The following is a 20718-nucleotide window of genomic DNA, read 5'->3' as shown; positions in this document are numbered from 1 at the left end:
AGTCTAAGCAAAATGTCGTCCCGCAGGGCACGTTTGCTATCCTGTGTGGTGCTCTGGCGGGTGTGCCCACAACTCTTATTAACACATACAGCCCCAATATTGATAATCCACAGTTTTATGGCAAGATCCTAAATATACTGGGGAAACCGCATTTGCGCATCATGTGAGGGGGTGACTTCAACTTGATTCTTGATTGTATCATAGATAGATTTAGATCTACACATAGGGAATTATCCGCTGCAGCCCGGATGCTAATAACCATGTTGGGCCACCTGGAACCAACAGATGCATGGTGGGCTCGCAACCGGTTAACACGTGAATACACATACTACTCTACAGTCCATGACGCACATTCTAGGATAGACTTCTGGTTGGTCCCGGCTCCACTCATGGCAAACGTAGTTTAAACTAAAATTCTCCCTTGCATGATTTCCAACCACTCACTTGTCCTTCTTACCTTGAAGTGGAATGCACAACCCTCCCCTGCTTTTCTCAAGGGACTGCACAATGGCTCGGCTGAATTCTTCCTTAGAAACGAGGGGACCGTACAGCGCCACAGCACCGTGTGGGAGGCCTATAAGGTGTGGATCAGAGGAGAAATGATATCCTCTGCCTCCGGGACACAGAACCATCAGGCGGGAATTCAGTGGGGTGGAGGCTGACCTAAAAAAATTATAAGATGAATACGGTGACACTCACAATGGAGCCCTACTCGGGTGTATTAAGGGGAACCTAATGAAGTTCCGCGAGCTGGCCAAAAGGGAAGCCCAACTTCTTTATTACCCCGCACGGGCGAGACGATACGGTGAGTCCGACAGAACTGGACGCCTGCTGGGGAACGCTGTCAAAGCTGAGGCAGTGGCCCATCATTTCATAGGGATCATAGGGGCTAGTGGCATCTCACTGAACTCCCCTGCAGAGGATAACGCCAAATTCTACGAATCCATATACACTAACTCAGATAACTGTACAACGACAGAGCTCTAAGCATAATTAAATGAGATACAACTCCCAGCGATCTCAGGTGATGCCCGTGCGGACATTAATATCCCACTTTCAGCTGATGAGATTACTGAAGCCATTAAGTCGCTCCCCTCTGGCAAGGAGCAGGGCCCGGAAGGCCTGAGGACCAAGCTCTACAAAGAATTGAGCTCTACCCTTACCCCTCAGTTGCTCCGAGTATGGGAGGAGGCACTTCAAAATGGCAGGCTACCCCCATCAATGTCAGAAGCGGTAATCACTGTCCACCTGAAGCCCAACAGACCGGCCTCTGATAGGAGTTTGTACAGACCACTGTCCCTCAATAATTCAGACACGAAAATCTTGGCAAAGCTCCGAGCCACCAGACTCCTCCCTCATATGACTAAACTAGTGCATCCCAACCAATTGGGATTTATCCCCGGGCGTACCAGAGCCTTCAACCTACGCAGACTCTTTTGCGTCATCTCACAGCTCAATCCGAAGGCACAGGCGGTGGCAGTCTCGTTGGACACCGAGAAAGCCTTTGACTCGGTCTCCTGGCAGTTCCTGCTCTCGGTACTGTGCGGCATGGGCCTGGGTGAGCTGTTTATTCAATGTGTCCATCTACTATACGCGTCCCCGACAGCCAGGGGCCGCACTGGGGCCACGCTGTCCCCGGTGTTTTTGCTGGAGCGGGGTACGAGACAGAGCTGTCCTCTATCCCCGCAATTATTTGCCCTCACTATAGAACCACTGACCTGCATTATGCGCCTCAGACATATCCACAATGACCTACGTATGACGGGCCCCACACACATCTCATATGCAGAAGACTCATTGCTATACATTAGGAACCCTGCCTTAAATTTCAGCCAGACACATGACGAGGTCCGCAAATTCACTACGTTCTTAGGTTATCGCATTAATGAAGCCAAGTCGGTACTATTTCCCTTCAACAAGGCCACCAACCCTCACCCTGATCTCGAGGGATGCCGATGGGCCCAGGACAAATTGAAATATTTGGGCATCGTGGTAACATGACAACACCAATCGCTGCTGCAGAAGAATCATGGCCGGCACATGCATATCCTTAAAGCCAAATTGAACCTATGGGCTCGCCTCCCGATCTCACTGTATGGCAGGCTATCCCTACTGAAGATGGCAATAGTCCCGAAGTTTCTATGCTACTTCATCAATGTCCCGGTATGGCCGGGGTGCGCATTCTTTGACAAATTGAGTTGTCATGTGGTGGGCTTCACTTGGGGCAAGGATACACTGCGGATGAAGTGGGAACACATGACTAGGTCATATGACCAGGGAGGGCTCCAAGCACCGGACCTTGAGCTACATTACGAGGTAGCACAGGCACACTTCATCGGCCACTGGTACCCATCGCAGACTCTGCCACTCCACACTGACCTGGAGGAATACAGCACATCCCCCATAGACCGGAGTACAATAGTTCTGGCCAATGGACACTCAGACACATGCACCTTTCACTCGGTCCGCACGGCAGTCAATGCCTGGACCAAGATTTGTAAAAGATTGACTATCACAACACCCTACGTGGTAGCATTCTCCCTCTGGAACTGTTCTGGGCTCCCCCACCCCCGCACTTACAACAAAACTATGTAGAATATGTGGCACCAAGACGGCATAATGACACTGCATGACTTATTTCCAGGGGGATCTTTTGTTACACTTACTGACTTTTCTGAGAAACTGGGCAACAACCCTATCAAAACACTACAGTACTTCAGAATTAGAGCTGCATTAAAGGGGCACTGGCCATCATTCCCAAAGGAACCTGAAGAGTGCGAGGTGCTGAGTGTGGTGGTAACGGGTGGAAACCTCAGGGGCCTGGTATCCAAGTTATATAGAAAATGTCAAGATGCATCGACACAACCCATGAAGGTTAGAGAGAGATGGGGTGGGGGGGGTCGATATAGGAACCCAGTTGGAAGACACACAGTGGGCCCGATGGTGCCGACTGACAAGAGAGGTATCCCTCAATGCCAGACACAGACTTTTGCCATTCAAAACACTCAACAGATTACAGTACACTCCTTCGAAGATTGCCAGGTTCGCCCCACAGTCATCTAGTTCCTGTATTAAATGTAATGCAGAGATCGCTGATGTGCCTCATATATACTGGAACTGTCCCAAGGTAACACAATTCTGGCAAGAAGTAGAAGAGGTTTTGGATGCGTGTACGGGAGTCCTCTCGCATTTGACAATTCCCAAATATCTGTTTGGTGACAGACAAGATAGCAATAAAACTTAAACAACTCTTTAACCTGGGCTGTTTGCTGGCCAAGAATGCATTCTTTTAAGATGGAAATCCATATCGGCCCCGAAAATTTAAATGTGGATTCTGGAAATGACCTATGCCAACAAATGGGAAGAGGCCTATGTGTCGCTTGTAATACCATGCTGCAGACCGAAACACATCTGGGAGCCATTCCGTGTATACTTAACTACACAGAACACTGTACAATAATGTTTAAACTATATATAACATGCACTCAGCCCAACATGAAACGCGTTGTGTCGCAGGCTATGCCCCACAGTGTCCTGCCTTCGTTTTTGTTTCTATCCTAGCTGTGGCTTTTTAATTTATCTTTCTTTGATGTGAGTTTCTTTCATTTCTTTTTTGGAGAGGACATTTGGCTTGCAGAGAGTGTATATAATACATTACTCACCATAGTCGTATTTCTGATGCTTGTATCTGCTTAGATTCACATGCTGTGTGTTAGGGAGAATTCTCTGTTTAGGCTGAATTTCCCTACCTAGTGAGTCCCCCAGCAGCTTTGCTGGATTTCTGGGGTTTAATTTTTTTCTCCTGCCAAGAGTGAGACTCTTTTACCCTCACTCTTGGACATGTTGAAGTGTGTTTTCTTGGTTAAACCTTGTGTTGAATGGGCTATGGGGTCTTTTACTCCATAGGGCCTCATGTATTTTTGTGATGTGGGTCACACAGCACCCTCTGTGCCGTGACCCAGGGGTGTCCTAGGGACTCCCCAACATAGACTCCATACCCTGGGACTGACTACTGTCTCCCAGGGCATGTAAAGTCACCAAAGACTTTGCTAGTCTTGAATCCTGAACAGAACCAGTACAAACCATCATATTGTGGACGTACTGGCTGGGGCAATTCGATTGCCCCAGGGTCTGTTAGTCGAGGGGGCACGTCTCCGTCCCCCCTGATCGAGTTTTGGCTGGTGGCAGTGGAAACTACTTTTTATATTCGACCGCGAATATTTCCCTATGGGATTTCCCATTGTTTTAGGCTAACACATTTAATTATTTATTTACGGTAGCCTTAAACATACCGCCGGTTTATATATTTATTTTTATAACTCCGGTTGGGACTTTTTGCCAAAACTTGATTCTAAAATGGCGTTGGTGTTCGCCTCTGTAACTCTGACCCAAAGTGGAGCCCTTTGTTCCACTTTTGGCGGGCTTCTCCACAGAAGCCCTCCAAAGTGGTGCCACTCTGTCTGGGGTACTTAGGAGGGGTGGAGGGGGATTTAGGCACCCGGGACTGAGTTACCTTGGTAACTCAAGTCGCACTCCGTCCTGATTGGCCCAAGTGGTGAGCCGCCCGGCTCACCACTTAGCATGTTTGAGTGACAGCTAGGCTGGGTGAATGGGGGTTTGCTGCATAAAAGCAGGGCTTTGGGGACTGGGACTTCAGAAGTCGCCACAGGACCAAGAATCCGACGAGGGAAGAGCTGAGCCGACCTGCTTCGACGACACCACCCGGTGGAGCCCTGCTGAACCGTCTCACCACTTTTTCCCGACGACCGAGGAGAACTCTTAACGGAGTGGCTCCTTCCCTTGACTGGTGGGGACAACCAGTTTTCGCCTTCTTTCCGTCCTTTAGAGGTATCTCGTGGCCGCCTTGCCTGTGCCAAGCACCCCGGCATCCGGAATACCACACTTTACCCCCATACCGCGAAAGTCGGTACCAACCCTTTAACCGGAGGACTCCGCGGCTGGTTTCTTCCCGGGCAGTGCTACGACCTTTCTCTTCTGCTCTTCAGCGAGATATTCTTCTCCCCTGACCGACGTCGAGCCTTGCTGTCACTGCCTGGAACAACTGCCCCCGCTGGAGGATCCTTTCCGCTTAAGGTACTGTGTTCCGCCTGGCTTCCCTTGCTACCGACTGTACGGGGTAGATTTAGTCCCCGGCTTTCGAACCTGGGAGTGCCTGGGACACTTTGGCTAAACTTTCTGAGCCACTCTAAACTCTTTTTGACTCTTTGCAAGACTTTGAATCTCTAACTAACAGTGTGATCTTGGGCACATTTTCGCTCCGGCTACTCTAAGAGTGGGCCCTGCCTAGTGACTTTTGCTCACCTGTGACTTTATTCTTCTTTAAGCCTATTGCAAGTGTTCTGGACCTTAGAGTGGTGTGTCTAACCTATTTCTGCTTTTTCTCTCCCTTTCTTGGAAACTACTAGAGTGTCATCTAACGTTAAGCACTCACCTCTGTTTTAATTAAGTGGTGTTAACCTAGAGTTGTCTAGATAGGAGAAAGGATTGAATTTACTTTCAGTATAACTGTGTTGAAGTGCTTTTACTATATTTTTGCTAGAGTGTTTTTAACTTATGTGTATTTTAAATAAATAACTATATACTTTTGAAACCAAGCTCTGGTCAGTGTTTGCTTGTGCTATTGTGTTTTGGTACATATTGTGTATACTTTACATACTGCCTAACTCTTCTTGAGAGAAGTCTGACTGCTCAGCCACAGCTACCAGGTAAATCTGGGTGGTACAGACTGCTACCAAAGGGGTTTACTGCTCTACCTGTAGTCTTAAATCTTTTGCAGTGTTCCCCAAGGGAACTGCACAGGTTTCTGCCTAACACTGGTGTACAGCGGTGGGATTTGTATTGAGTATACATTTTATTGTGCTTTAGATACCTTAGTGCAACTAACCACAAAGCTTAGCACTGAAAAAGTAAAACCTCTAACATGTCAGTTATAGAAAGCTATAGTCAAGAGTCCCTTGCAGCCAAAACTGCTGATTGTTTAAGAGTGCTCTGTAAACATAAGGATCTCCTGACTAAGGGCAAGAAAATGGAGCTGATTGAAAGATTGTTAGCTAACCAAAGTCTGGGTGATGGTTCAGAGGAACCTACCACTCCAGCAACTGTAGATGAGTGTTGAAGTTAACATGGAGCAAAATGTTGATGTTTCTGAGGAAGAGTCAGAAGAGGAGGGTGAGGCTGTTGTAACTGTCCCCCCTAGGCCTCTGCCTGCTCTACCTGCTGTGCCTACTGGACCTTTACCAGGTCCCACATTTAGTCCTCAGTACTTTGAACTGGAGAAAATGAAGCTAGAATTGGAGTATAAGAAACTTAATGCTCAAACTGACAAAGAACTAAGGCTAAGGGAAATGGAGCTCAAGTATGACTTAGAAATGAAGAAATTATCTGTTGAGAATGTTTCTCTCTCTGGCTCCTCTAGAAGTTCCAGTCCTAAAAGACCCCGGATGCCTAAAGAATTGGTTGGTATGTATGAGCCTAAGTTGGATGTGTTGGATTGGTTGTCTCTGTTTGAATATAATCATGGGCTCCAGAACATCACAGGAAATGACTTACTCACCTGGTTGTTCTCTAGGCTTCCCCCTGTTGCAACTGATGTGGTAATGGAGATGGGGGAGGAGGATAGGAAGGACTATGAATGTGTGAAACTAGCTTTGATAGCTAGGTTTGGGAAGACCCCTTCCCAGTATCTTAAGAGGTTTAGGAGCCTCAAAAAGCATGATGGTACCCCTTGGGCTACCTGGGTGAATGAATGTTTGAAAAACTTAGAGGGATGGATTAAGGGTTACAAGGTGAACACTTATGAAGGTATGAAGAATTTGTTTATGTTGGAGACTATTTATGATGCCTGCTCTCCTGAGCTCAGACAACACTTGGCTGATTCCAGGGAATTGGATTCCCGGAAGCTAGCTAAGGCTGCTGACTTGTGGGTTGCCAACAGGGCCACTCACAAGGATTCTGGGGTAACTCAGAAGAAGGATGGGGAAAAACAGTCTAAGAAGGACTCCAAAGAGAATTCTAATACTACAAATTCCAAAGAGGGCCCCAAACAAAACTATAAGGGTAAGCCACAAGGGAAACCAAATCAGGCTAGTGTACCTTCTGGTCCCAGACCAGAAGGAGGTCAGAACAAGCCTCCATTCCAGCGAGCCTTTGGCTCATGCTTTGTTTGTAAGGCTACTGACCATGTGAAAGGAGATCCCAGATGTAAGGGTAAACCTTCAGGGGTCCAGCTTGCCTCCTTAGCCTTCGCTCCAGAAGAGGAAGTACCTATGGCAAGTGGAAACTTTCTATTACTAGCTGATGAACCCACTGGAGTCTCAGCTAGTGTTTCTTTAGTCTCTCTGGGGTTGTGGGAGCAACAGAATTTAGATGTCTATAACTCTATCCCAGATAATACTAAAGAGTATTATAAGGACAGTGTCCAGGTGAATGGTCAGGAGACTCCTGCCATTAGGAACACTGGAGCCAGCATAACTGTGGTGGATGAATCATTTTTCAAGGCAGAGGATGTTGCTAAGGCACCCAAATGCCTCACCAAGTTAGCTGGTGGGCCTGTGCAGATGTGTCCCCAGTTACCAGTTCTCATCCAATGTAATGATATGGCTGTAAAAATACCTGTCAGTTTACAATGTGAAGTGCCAGGTAGGGTTCTGTTGGGTAATGACCTCAAAGCTCTTGGAGTTGTATCTCATACCCCCAGACCTCCTAGCAAAAGGTTTCAGGAACTCACAAAACCTGCAAGGGAGAAAACCCTGAGAGGGTTATCTCAGGAGATGATGACAGAAATCACTCCTCTACCACTGGAGCAACTTACTGCAGTAACTACCAGATCAGGAGCAAAGGGGCAACCCAAGACTCCTAGGAAAAAGCCAGCAGCAAGCACTCCAGTGCTTCCAACAAGGACTTCCCCTAGGTTGTCCAAAGTTACACCTGTAACTCCCCCTCCAGCTGAGGCTGAGAGAGAGGTACAACCCTGTGTGGTTGAGCTAGACTCTGAGGAAGAGCTAGAAGGAGGCCCCAACCTTATTGGAGATTTGGACCCTGAGGACCATCCTGAGCTGCAGTCTTTACTGGCAGAAGGTGGGCCTAGCAGGGCAGCTTTTCGTAAGGGGCAAAGAGAATGTCCAACTCTGGAGGGTCTCCGCCACCAGGCAGCTTCTCAAGCTGATGGGCAAGAGCCTGGGAAGTATAGGTTGCACTGGGAAGATGGCCTCTTCTACAGTGAACCCACTGAGTCTGAACCTGGAGACTACAAACGCCTTGTAGTCCCACAAGAAAACAGACAACAGTTCTTACAACTAGCCCATGAGATACCTTTGGCTGGCCACTTGAGTTTCAAGAAGACCAAGGAAAGGCTCTCACTCTACTTTTATTGGCCAAAGATGGGGGCTGAAGTAGATAGATATTGTAAGAGCTGCCATACCTGCCAGACTTCTGGTAAGGTTGGTTCCAAGAATGTGGCACCTTTAGTGCCTCTCCCAGTTGTGGGAGTCCCATTTGAGAGGGTAGGGATTGACATTGTTGGTCCCCTTGATCCTCCAACCTCCTCAGGCAACAGGTTTATCCTTGTTGTAGTAGACCATGCTACTAGATACCCTGAGGCCATTCCTATGAGGACTGTTACAGCTCCGGCTGTGGCTAAGGCCCTCCTTGGTATTTTTACCAGGGTTGGGTTTCCTAAGGAGGTAATCTCTGACAGGGGGTCAAACTTTATGTCCCACTACATGAAGGCCATGTGGAAAACCTGTGGAGTTACCTACAAGTTCTCAACCGCCTACCACCCTCAGACAAACGGGTTGGTTGAAAGGTTTAACAGAACCATGAAGAGCATGATAGGTGCTTTGGAAGAACCCCTTAAGAAAAAGTGGGACCTTCTACTGCCATGCCTTCTCTTTGCTTATAGAGAAGTCCCTCAGGAGGGAGTAGGTTATTCTCCCTTTGAGCTTCTCTATGGCCATCCAGTCAGAGGTCCATTGGCCCTGATTAAGGAGGGGTTGGAAGGTGCTCCTCCCCTCAAGCCAGTCAGAGTGACTGACTATGTGATAGGTCTCCGGAGGAGAATGTCACACATGATGGCAGAAGCAAGTGACAACTTGAAAGCTGGTCAAGCCCTGGTCAAACATTGGCACGACCAGAAGGCTAACATGGTTGAGTTTACTCAAGACCAGCTAGTTCTAGTTATGCTCCCAACAAGGCAGAGGGCCTTGCAAGACAAATGGATGGGACCCTTCAAGGTTGTGGGAAAACTTGGAGAGGTCAACTATCTGGTGGATCTGGGCAGACCCAGGGAAGCTCCTAGAGTCTTCCACACCAACCGACTAAAAACATACATCTCCAGACCTGATGTAGGAGCCTTGCTTCTAGCTTCAGCTGCAGAGGAGGAAGAGAGTGAATCTCTCCCTGATCTCCTCAGAGGTGTACCTTTAGATGAAAAAGTTGAAGGAGTCAATCTCTCTTCAGACCTGACACCTGAGCAACAAGAGGAGTGCAAATCTATGTTAAATCAGTTTGCCTCCCTGTTCTCACTGTCACCAGGCTTGACCCCTTGGGGCCAGCATGAGATACTCACTGGTGACTGTCTGCCAGTCAAAAGCAGAGGATACAGAATGTCAGAACATATCAGAGCCCACATCAAAGGAGAGGTCAAGAAGATGCTTGATCTCGGGGTAATAGAACCCTCTACTAGTCCATGGTCTAGCCCAGTTGTGTTAGTACCAAAGGCAGGATCCAAAGACTTGAGATTCTGTGTGGACTATAGAGCTCTAAATGCAGTCACCAAGACTGATGCCCACCCTTTGCCCAGGACAGATGAGTTGGTGGATAAACTTGGTGCAGCCAAGTACCTCAGCACATTTGACCTGACGTCAGGCTATTGGCAAATAGCCCTGACAGACCATGCCAAGGAGAAAACTGCATTTTCAACCCCAGTTGGCTTGTACCAGTTTAAGGTCATGCCTTTTGGACTGAAAAATGCACCTGCCACATTCCAAAGGATGGTGAACCAAGTTCTGGCTGGGATGGAAGATTTCTGCATGGCATACTTGGATGACATTGCAGTCTTCAGCCACTCCTGGGAAGAACATGTGAACCACCTAGGACATGTGTTGCAGGCTCTGAAACAGGCCCATTTGACAATCAAAGCCAGTAAGTGCCAGATTGGTCAAAGTAAAGTGGTCTACCTTGGACATGAGGTAGGAGGTGGAGAAATAAGGCCTTTGCCCAGCAAGATTGAAGCTGTGCAAAATTGGACAACACCAACTACTCAAACCCAAGTGAGAGCTTTTCTAGGCCTCACTGGGTATTACAGGAATTTCATTGAGAACTATGGGACCATAGCTTCTCCACTGAATGTAATCTCCTCTCCCAAATTCCCTAAGAAGGTAAAATGGAATGAGGAGTGCAATCAGGCCTTTGAAAAACTGAAGAGAGCTCTTTGCCAGGCTCCAGTATTGAGAGCTCCTGACTACCACCAACCTTTCATTGTACAAACTGATGCTTCCAATGTAGGTATAGGTGCAGTTCTAAGCCAACTGGATGAGAAGGGTAGGGAGCACCCCATTTGCTTCATCAGTAGGAAACTGAAGGATCCTGAGACAAGGTGGGCAACTATCGAAAGAGAATGCTTTGCTATTGTGTGGGCACTGAAGAAGTTTAGGCCATACTTGTATGGTTCTACTTTTGTTATTCAGACTGACCACCAACCCTTGAGATGGTTAATGCAAATGAAAGGGGAAAATCCAAAACTATTGAGATGGTCAATCTGCCTGCAAGGGTTTGATTTCACCATTGAGCACAGGTCAGGGTGTCACCATCAAAATGCTGATGGACTCTCTAGGATGTATATCATCGACTAGAGGTATGAGGTTCATCCAGGAGTGGATTAAATCCTCCTGTCCCTTAGTCTGGGGGGGGCGAGTGTTAGGGAGAATTCTCTGTTTAGGCTGAATTTCCCTACCTAGTGAGTCCCCCAGCAGCTTTGCTGGATTTCTGGGGTTTAATTTTTTTCTCCTGCCAAGAGTGAGACTCTTTTACCCTCACTCTTGGACATGTTGAAGTGTGTTTTCTTGGTTAAACCTTGTGTTGAATGGGCTATGGGGTCTTTTACTCCATAGGGCCTCATGTATTTTTGTGATGTGGGTCACACAGCACCCTCTGTGCCGTGACCCAGGGGTGTCCTAGGGACTCCCCAACATAGACTCCATACCCTGGGACTGACTACTGTCTCCCAGGGCATGTAAAGTCACCAAAGACTTTGCTAGTCTTGAATCCTGAACAGAACCAGTACAAACCATCATATTGTGGACGTACTGGCTGGGGCAATTCGATTGCCCCAGGGTCTGTTAGTCGAGGGGGCACGTCTCCGTCCCCCCTGATCGAGTTTTGGCTGGTGGCAGTGGAAACTACTTTTTATATTCGACCGCGAATATTTCCCTATGGGATTTCCCATTGTTTTAGGCTAACACATTTAATTATTTATTTACGGTAGCCTTAAACATACCGCCGGTTTATATATTTATTTTTATAACTCCGGTTGGGACTTTTTGCCAAAACTTGATTCTAAAATGGCGTTGGTGTTCGCCTCTGTAACTCTGACCCAAAGTGGAGCCCTTTGTTCCACTTTTGGCGGGCTTCTCCACAGAAGCCCTCCAAAGTGGTGCCACTCTGTCTGGGGTACTTAGGAGGGGTGGAGGGGGATTTAGGCACCCGGGACTGAGTTACCTTGGTAACTCAAGTCGCACTCCGTCCTGATTGGCCCAAGTGGTGAGCCGCCCGGCTCACCACTTAGCATGTTTGAGTGACAGCTAGGCTGGGTGAATGGGGGTTTGCTGCATAAAAGCAGGGCTTTGGGGACTGGGACTTCAGAAGTCGCCACAGGACCAAGAATCCGACGAGGGAAGAGCTGAGCCGACCTGCTTCGACGACACCACCCGGTGGAGCCCTGCTGAACCGTCTCACCACTTTTTCCCGACGACCGAGGAGAACTCTTAACGGAGTGGCTCCTTCCCTTGACTGGTGGGGACAACCAGTTTTCGCCTTCTTTCCGTCCTTTAGAGGTATCTCGTGGCCGCCTTGCCTGTGCCAAGCACCCCGGCATCCGGAATACCACACTTTACCCCCATACCGCGAAAGTCGGTACCAACCCTTTAACCGGAGGACTCCGCGGCTGGTTTCTTCCCGGGCAGTGCTACGACCTTTCTCTTCTGCTCTTCAGCGAGATATTCTTCTCCCCTGACCGACGTCGAGCCTTGCTGTCACTGCCTGGAACAACTGCCCCCGCTGGAGGATCCTTTCCGCTTAAGGTACTGTGTTCCGCCTGGCTTCCCTTGCTACCGACTGTACGGGGTAGATTTAGTCCCCGGCTTTCGAACCTGGGAGTGCCTGGGACACTTTGGCTAAACTTTCTGAGCCACTCTAAACTCTTTTTGACTCTTTGCAAGACTTTGAATCTCTAACTAACAGTGTGATCTTGGGCACATTTTCGCTCCGGCTACTCTAAGAGTGGGCCCTGCCTAGTGACTTTTGCTCACCTGTGACTTTATTCTTCTTTAAGCCTATTGCAAGTGTTCTGGACCTTAGAGTGGTGTGTCTAACCTATTTCTGCTTTTTCTCTCCCTTTCTTGGAAACTACTAGAGTGTCATCTAACGTTAAGCACTCACCTCTGTTTTAATTAAGTGGTGTTAACCTAGAGTTGTCTAGATAGGAGAAAGGATTGAATTTACTTTCAGTATAACTGTGTTGAAGTGCTTTTACTATATTTTTGCTAGAGTGTTTTTAACTTATGTGTATTTTAAATAAATAACTATATACTTTTGAAACCAAGCTCTGGTCAGTGTTTGCTTGTGCTATTGTGTTTTGGTACATATTGTGTATACTTTACATACTGCCTAACTCTTCTTGAGAGAAGTCTGACTGCTCAGCCACAGCTACCAGGTAAATCTGGGTGGTACAGACTGCTACCAAAGGGGTTTACTGCTCTACCTGTAGTCTTAAATCTTTTGCAGTGTTCCCCAAGGGAACTGCACAGGTTTCTGCCTAACACTGTGCATAGGCCGACATCTAGTGGAAGCTGCAGAGTATTACAGTTTGTTTTTCGAAACTCGAAAATTGGGCGTCGACGCAGGGCGTGCCAGTAATACTATCCCTAGTGTGACGTCCACTGTACCCATGATCCCTCACGCGTCTAGGACCCTCAGATTGTATTTTTCCTGACATGAGGTAGCATGAGGAGTAGCGTGAGTACAGATGATCCAAGCAGATAGAAGAGGGTGTGTAGTTTAACCTCAGCCGAGCTTTGTGGGTTTTGGAAGAAAGCCGGATGCTCGATGGACTGGTTTACATGGAATTTTGAAATAAACTTAGGTGAGAACCTAGGGTGTGTCCGTAAAACCAGCTTATCCTTATGAATAGTAAAGAAAGGATCCTGCACTGACAGAGCCTGAATTTCATTGACCCTTCTTATGGATGTAATGGCTACTAAGAAGGCAGTCTTATAGGTCAGGTGTTTGTGACTTGTCTTATGCATGGGCTTGAATGGGGGGCCCATGAGTTTAGATAGCACCATGTTCAGGTCCCATCCTGGTGGTAGGTTAGATATAGGAGGATGAAGTCTCTTTACTCCTTCCATGAAGCCTTTAACCACGGGTACCTTCCACCACGACACCTTGCTATGTGAGGTGGTGTACGCTGACAGTGCTGCCAGGTGTACCCAGTTGAAAACCAACCCTGCGTCCAGCAGGTGGAGCATGTATGTCACGATAGTGGAAGGAGTGCAATGAACTGGGTTGATTTGTTTATACTGGCACCAGATAACGAATCTCTTCCATTTGTCGAAGTAGCAATGCCTCGTGTTCGGTTTCCTAGACTCTTTTAGGATGTCCATACACCTCTGTGGTAAATTGAGATGTCCAAACTCTATGACCTCAGGAGCCATGCTGCTAGGTTCATGGAGTTGGGTTGAGGATGCACCTTCTGACCTCGGTGCTGGGACAAAAGGTTGTACCAGCCCGGGAGTTTGATGGGATCGCACACCGAGAGTCTGCGTAGGTGTGGAAATCACGGTTGTCTCCCCCACATGGGAGCAACTAGACGAGCGTCATCGACTCTCTGTTCATCTTGTTCACCACCTTGAGAGGAGTTGGTGGAAAAGCGTACGCAAACATCCCTGACCAGTTCATCCACAGGGCGTTCCCGAGGGAGTCTGGTTGGGGAAACCTGGATGCGAATCCTGGGCACTGTTTTCGCTTGTGGCGAATAGGTCTATAGTGGGGAAACCCCACTGAGAGAAGAGATCTTCTACAATATCTCTGTGTAGACACCATTCGTGTTCCTCCGGAAGGGTATCTCTACCCAAAGCGTACGCTAGAGCATTGAGATCCCCTGGAACATGTTGAGATGACAGCAAGATGTTCCATCTGAGTGCCCATATCCAAATTATCTGGGCAAGTCTGGACAGATTTGGCGAACGAGTCCCTCCTTGCTTGTTCAGGTAGAACATGGCTGTAGTGCTGTCCGTCCGGATCTGCACAGACAGATTCAGTAGCTGGGGCTCGAACGCTTGAAGTGCTCTGAAAACTGCCAGAAGCTCTAGCAGGTTGATGTGATCCTTGGCCACTGTGTGAGACCAAAGACCCTGCGCTGTGTGGTGGAGATGGTGAGCTCCCCATCCTGTCAGGCATGCGTCCGTCGTGACTACCGCCTGTATCTCGGGATCGTAAAAGGGTTTCCCCTTGGATAGATTGTCTCTTGTCCACCAGTGGAGGCTTTGTACAAGTGTTGGCGAAACAACCACTAGATCGTCCCACTGACCACTTGCCTGAGACCACAGTTTCGCCAACCATTCTTGCATGGGACGCATGCGCAGGCTCGCGTGGGGGACCAGGTAAATACATGACGCCATCATGCCCAGCAAACGCATTGCCTTGCGTACTGTTATCTGGCGACCGGTTTGATATTGCGGAATTTGCAGTAGTATATTCCGAATTCTTTCCTCTGAAGGAAAAGCCAACCCCTCTTGAGTATTTAGAACAGCTCCTAGGAACCGCTTGGTGGTGCTGGGCACCAGACTTGATTTTTTCTCGTTTATGGAGAAGCCCAATTCGAAGAGGAGGTTGATGGTTCTCTGAATGTTTGTCCTGCAAATTACTGGGGTCTCCCCCGTGATAAGCCAGTCGTCCAGATAAGGGTACACTGGGATTGCCTCCCTGTGTAGGTGTGCCGCCGCCACCGCCAGTACCTTGGTAAATACCCTTGGAGCCGAGGCTATCCCGAAGGGCAGTACCTTGAACTGGTAGTGCTGACTGTCCACCTTGAAGCGCAGATATTTTCTGTGGGCTGGGAACATGGAAATATGAAAATAAGCATCTTTCATATCCAATGTTGCCATGTAATGCCCCTTTTTTAGGAGGGGAATTACCTCTTGGAGAGTAGTCATGCGAAATTTTTGGAGCTTGACATACTTGTTTGCAGGCCGTAAGTCCAATACTGGGCGCATTGTCAAATCTTTTTTGGCACAAGGAAGTAAGTTGAATAAATACCCTTGTTTACCTGGTGTCCCGGGACGAGTTCTATCGCGTCCTTTGCGAGAAGAATTTCGATCTCTTCGAGTAGGATCTTCTGGTGGTCTAAGGAGTGTATTCTTTGTCGTGGAGGGTGGTTTCGGGGACGCTCTAGGAGTTCTATGCAGTATCCTGCGGACACTGTGGACAGCACCCATCTGTCTGATGTGATCCCTTCCCAAGCTTGGGTGAAGATGGAAATGTTATCCCCCTACTGGGGGACTACTGAAGGGACCCTGAACGGAGCGTCACTGTTTTGGTGGAGGCATGCCCCCTCCTTTATTGGGACTGCCTCTACCCCTACCATGACCTCTGTTGTTACCCCTGCCATAACTCTGGGTAGACTGCTGGTTTGTGTTCCATGTAGTACCCTGGCCTTGAGAATAGTTTGAGCCTCTTTGGGAGTTTTGTCCGGGAGGCCGACGAAAATTGCCATTCCCTCTCTGGTTAGGGGGTTTGTTGGTTAGTTGCCCTAGGGACTTGAGTGTCTCGTACTCATCCTTGGCATTCTTTAGCGCATCCTCGACCGCCTTTCCAAACAATAGATGCGGCTCCACCGGCTTATCTATCAATGATGCTTGGGTCTCGGCCTTGAAACCAGACTGCCGTAGCCAAGCATGCCTCTTGATGACCGTGCTTTCAGCAATTAATCTGCCGGCGTTATCCGCGGCATCAAAGGTTGATTTTAAAATGCAACCTGACATAGCCCTCCCCTCTGCCGAAGCCCGTGCCAATTGGCTTTTTAAGGGTTCTGGGGCGGAGTCTATGAGAGCCGCGACTTCTTCCCATTGATGGCAGTTGTAACTAGCCAGCAGGGTGGTGGAGTTTGCAATCCTTGCCTGGTAGGCGGAAGTGGAGGCTACTTTCCTGCCCAAGCCATAAATCTTCTTGCTCTCCTTGTCGGGGGGAGCTTCGGACGACGACAAGGGTGTTCCCGCTCTCTTACGGGTGTTTGTAACAACCAGGGAGTCCGGTTTGAGATGTCCCCTTATGTATAGTGGGTCAGATTGGGCTGCCCTGAAAAGCTTTTCAATTCTGGGGTTTACTGCCCTAATGAGATTGGGGTTAACAAGGGAAGGGTCTATCCTCCTTTGTATTGATTTAAGGATAGGGATGGCCTGAGCAACAGGTCTCCTTTCTCCCACCAGTTCCTCTGCAAAGTCCCTCTATTCCTGAGCACCCTGGGTGTCAATGTGGAAGTGAAGTGCCGCTCTGGACAGGACCTCATTCAGGAGAGGTTGGTTGTTGACCGGGGAGTCGGTAACCGCGGGCTCTTTCTCTACTGGGGAATCTACCCTTTATGTATCTGGGTCGTCCTCTTGGGTCCTCATCATCCCCATAATAGCCTGTCCCAGTTTGTTCTTCGAACATGCCCACGTCTGGGTCCTCAACAAAGGATGGATCTTCCTGGTATTGAGAATAGGGCTGTATATAGAAGGGGTTTGAAGATTCAAAAAGGGTTTGAAGAGTTGGTGCTTCACCCCTGGACTTCCTACTTGGGGGTATTGGATCCTTCGAGCCTGAGGGAGTTGAGCCTTCTGGTGTAGAAGAGATAAAGTGTTCCGGGTTCTTGGCATTGAAATCTGCCAATGATGACATCCTTGACATTACTCTGTCTACGTCCTCACTGGACCATTCCCTTGAACTGGGAATAACTCTTTCCTGGAGTGCTTTCCCTGTTTTATCCTGGCTAGACCTACTGGCCTGAACAGGGGCCTTAAGGACAGGGGTCTGAGACTTGTCCGTCTGTTTAGGTGGAGTAGAATATAGTTTAGGAGTGGAAGTAGGCTGGGACTGCTTACTTCGTTGTTTTCCCCCCACCCCGTGGGTGGAAGAGTGCTTCCCCCGACTTTTGGGCCCTATCAGAGCTTTTCAATGCCTGGCATCGCAATTTGGGGGTAGAGTCCCTGTCTCTGGAGAGTGTAAGGGATTCGGTAGCAGCCTTGCCGCTGCCTGCAGACGCTGACTCCTGGAGTGCGGCTTGGGGGTAGAGGTCGGCATCGTCCTCCAACGACCGAACCTCAGTCACTAAGGGGAGCGAGGCATTTTTAGCAACAGTGGAGGGTTGCTTGGTGTCATGAGGCGATCTTGAACGCGAACGCCCAGAGGACACCGACTCGGTGGACCGTTCTCTATGTGCCTCTTTCCGAGAACTCGACGTGCGCGTCGAGTCTCGGTTGGACTTCTGTTTGCTGGAAGTGGTGTGGGTAGCGCTCGTGTCGTCGGGGGTCTTCCCCATAGCTGCCCTGCCAGACAACCTTCCGAGGTCGGGGACTTGCGCTTGGCTGTCCATCGACGCCACATTCCCCTCGCCGTCCAAAAGTACGGCGTCGCTGCCATCGCTGAAGGCACCCTCCGCGGCCATGGCCTCTTGTCGCATGGCGTGGTGGGCCCAACGCTTTGTCAAATGGTCCTTAAGGGTCTTCAGTTTGAACCGACTGCACGCTCTGCAATTCCCCTTGGGGTGGTCCCTCGGCAAGCAGAGGTTACACGTGGCGTGTCTGTCAACCCAAGGATACTTGCGGTTGCACTTGGGGCAAAATTGAAAGGAGGTACCCTCCATACGCACGCTATTGCAGCAGGCTGGGAGTGTAGGAATATAAGTAATGTACGTATATTAAACAGAGTGTAGGATATGTGCCACCCCCCACTCTCCCTACTTGCAGGGCCGAGTCCAGAGGACTTCCGAGGCCCAAATCCATCGCTGTAGTCCGACGGTTGAATTTTCTCCGATCCGGCGTCGAGTGTCGATGTTTGGAGACTCGAAGTAGAGGTGGAATAAACGGGGAAATATATAACAATATTAGCAAAATCTGACTAAGTCAGGGAACTCCGCTCAGTGCTTCCGACCAGCATGGCGGAAAAAAACAATCTGAGGGTCCTAGACGCGTGAGGGATCATGGGTACAGTGGACGTTACACTAGGGATAGTATTACTGGCACGCCCTGTGTCGACGCCCAATTTTCGAGTTTGGAAAAACAAACTGTAATACTCCGCAGCTTCCACTAGATGTCGGCCTATGCACAGCATGTGATCTAAGCAGATTCCACAAGCCTCAGAAATATATATATCCAATTGAATATATGATGTGGATGCTACCTACATGTCTTTATACGTATTCCCCTGGTCGAAATATGAGCTACAATGCTGTTACAGGATTGTTATGCAAGCATCTATGTACTTCTCTGCACTGAACAAATGAAGTTTATTTTTAAAAAAATGAAATTATTTGTCATGGGCTCACACACCTCATGTTTGTAACTTTTTTACATGGTGTGATTGCTAGTCTATAGTTTGAATCCCCATAGCTATCATTAAGGAGTCACAGATACTGTGGTATGAGGTTAGAATATGTTAATCTTATGCATAGCTACTAAACCAACACCCCCTCGAAAACATATGGCAATAGTGGTCATGTTTGTTCCCCAAAGAGTTGGTTTACTGCCACCCATCAAACTATGTTAAAACGTACGTTTGGAGGAATGAAATCATACCTTCTGCAAACTGGCCCGGTCTGAAGGTGGCATCATCTCTGCAGTGAGAACCTGTGGAGGGTCAACATTCTTTGTCAGCTTCTGATTAATGAAATGGAACGCCAAGGCAAACTGTTCCTTGGAGAGTTTCCCACAGTCCTTGGTATCACAAAGAGTCCTGAAGGCAACAACAAAGAAAAACATTTGAAAGAAGGTCAGTACATTTTTGAAAACCTGTGAATAACGTCACAAAGAAGGATAATACAGCTGGGAAAAGAAAAAAGGGCTCAGTAGTGACATGCTATATGACATGCATAAAAAGAGCACACTCGCACAGAGGTGATCATTACACAGGCGTGTATTTAGTGCGAAATGGCAGAGCTACACAAAGATTCAGCCAATCCGAAAAGAAACAAGATTTCGTGGTGTATTTCTCCAATGGGCTGGATTTTCAGCATTCACCCAGATTAAATGAAACTGGTGAAAGCTGCAGAAATTCAGAAAATCGATTCATACCCAAGCTCAAGATATTCACTTTTTATAATTAAAATGTATCTAGTGTAAAAAAAATTGGTGCATTTACAAATTATGCAAGATAAATGAAACACACACACTATTATAAGTAAATACAAGAATAATCCTTCCTAGTCATAACATCTACACACCCCAAACGTACCACACAACAGTACACACAAAATATGTATGCACACACATATGTGAGCAGACAATATGCTCATAAAGTGCACACTGAATTAAGATGCATGCACAAATATACAGCAACATACTCTATCCCCCACACAATGTGAATACAGTAAATGTGCACACACAATTATGATCAGAAGAGGTTAACACAATACTTATGTAATATAAGGGAACACAAACCATACATAGTAGCACCCAAGTAACAACTTGGGGCCTTCCATCTTTTATCGCCATTACTTGCATGGTTGTTCTTTGTTAGCCCGTCTTCTACCATTCTGGAAGGGGGAGGTCAGTGTGTGTGTTTTGCCTTTGGCGGAAACCAGTAGGAATCCTCGCCTAGGCTCCAGAGTGTCTGGGCATGAAGGAAGTAGGGGAGGAGTATTCCACCCCTTTGCCCTTTGTCTGCCAGAGTGCCTGAATAGGTACTTCTCCCACAGGCGGTCTTGGCTGTCCCGATTAGACAGCCAAACGCCCCTTTCTATAAAATGCTGCGAGGGAGTGCAGAGGAGTGTGTGCTGGAACTGTATAAAAAGGTGAGGCTTCTGGAGTGAATAGCCAGTCAACCACTGCAAACAGAAGTAACCGAAGAAGACTACCAGGGACGCCTGCAGACCCTCTGCAAACCCGTGAAGCAACCACTGCTGTCCTGACCCAGTTTGCTATGCGACAGAGGAGCTCTGAAAAGGACAACTCCTCTTTGGCTTGTGGCAACAACCAGTCCCAAGACGAACTTTGAAACAAGCCATCTCCTGAGGTGGAAGGAACAAGTTACTTACCTGTAACTGTTGTTCTCCAGCATGGGTCTGGCATGGATTTGCATGCTCATGAATATTCCCCGTCAGGCCGGGAATACTCAGTAAAAGAAAAAACAGTTTCACTTTCACTTACAAACTGTCTTTCTACTATAAACCAATCACTGAGCTCTGAGTCATACTGCCTCCAGTCAATGACTGCCCTATCCCTAAGTCCC

The 20718-nt window shown here is 48.1% G+C and overlaps 1 protein-coding gene across 2 annotated transcripts in view; it reads right to left on the bottom strand.

Annotated features, from left to right (window-relative positions):
* Positions 1 to 20718, bottom strand: part of EPS15 (epidermal growth factor receptor pathway substrate 15) — a 1698287-nt gene that overhangs the window by 1112189 nt on the left and 565380 nt on the right. For both annotated transcript variants that reach the window (XM_069642214.1, XM_069642213.1), the window contains exon 11: positions 19068 to 19224. In XM_069642214.1, coding sequence (XP_069498315.1) covers positions 19068 to 19224 — 157 coding nt within the window. The remainder of the gene's footprint in view (positions 1 to 19067; positions 19225 to 20718) is intronic.

The sequence above is a fragment of the Ambystoma mexicanum genome, chromosome 1q (genome assembly GCF_040938575.1).
Source record: "Ambystoma mexicanum isolate Mex_15411 chromosome 1q, UKY_AmexF1_1, whole genome shotgun sequence".
Classification (NCBI taxonomy): domain Eukaryota; kingdom Metazoa; phylum Chordata; class Amphibia; order Caudata; family Ambystomatidae; genus Ambystoma; species Ambystoma mexicanum.
Note: the sequence above shows the minus strand (reverse complement) of the source record. Positions and strands in the feature narration are given on the sequence as shown.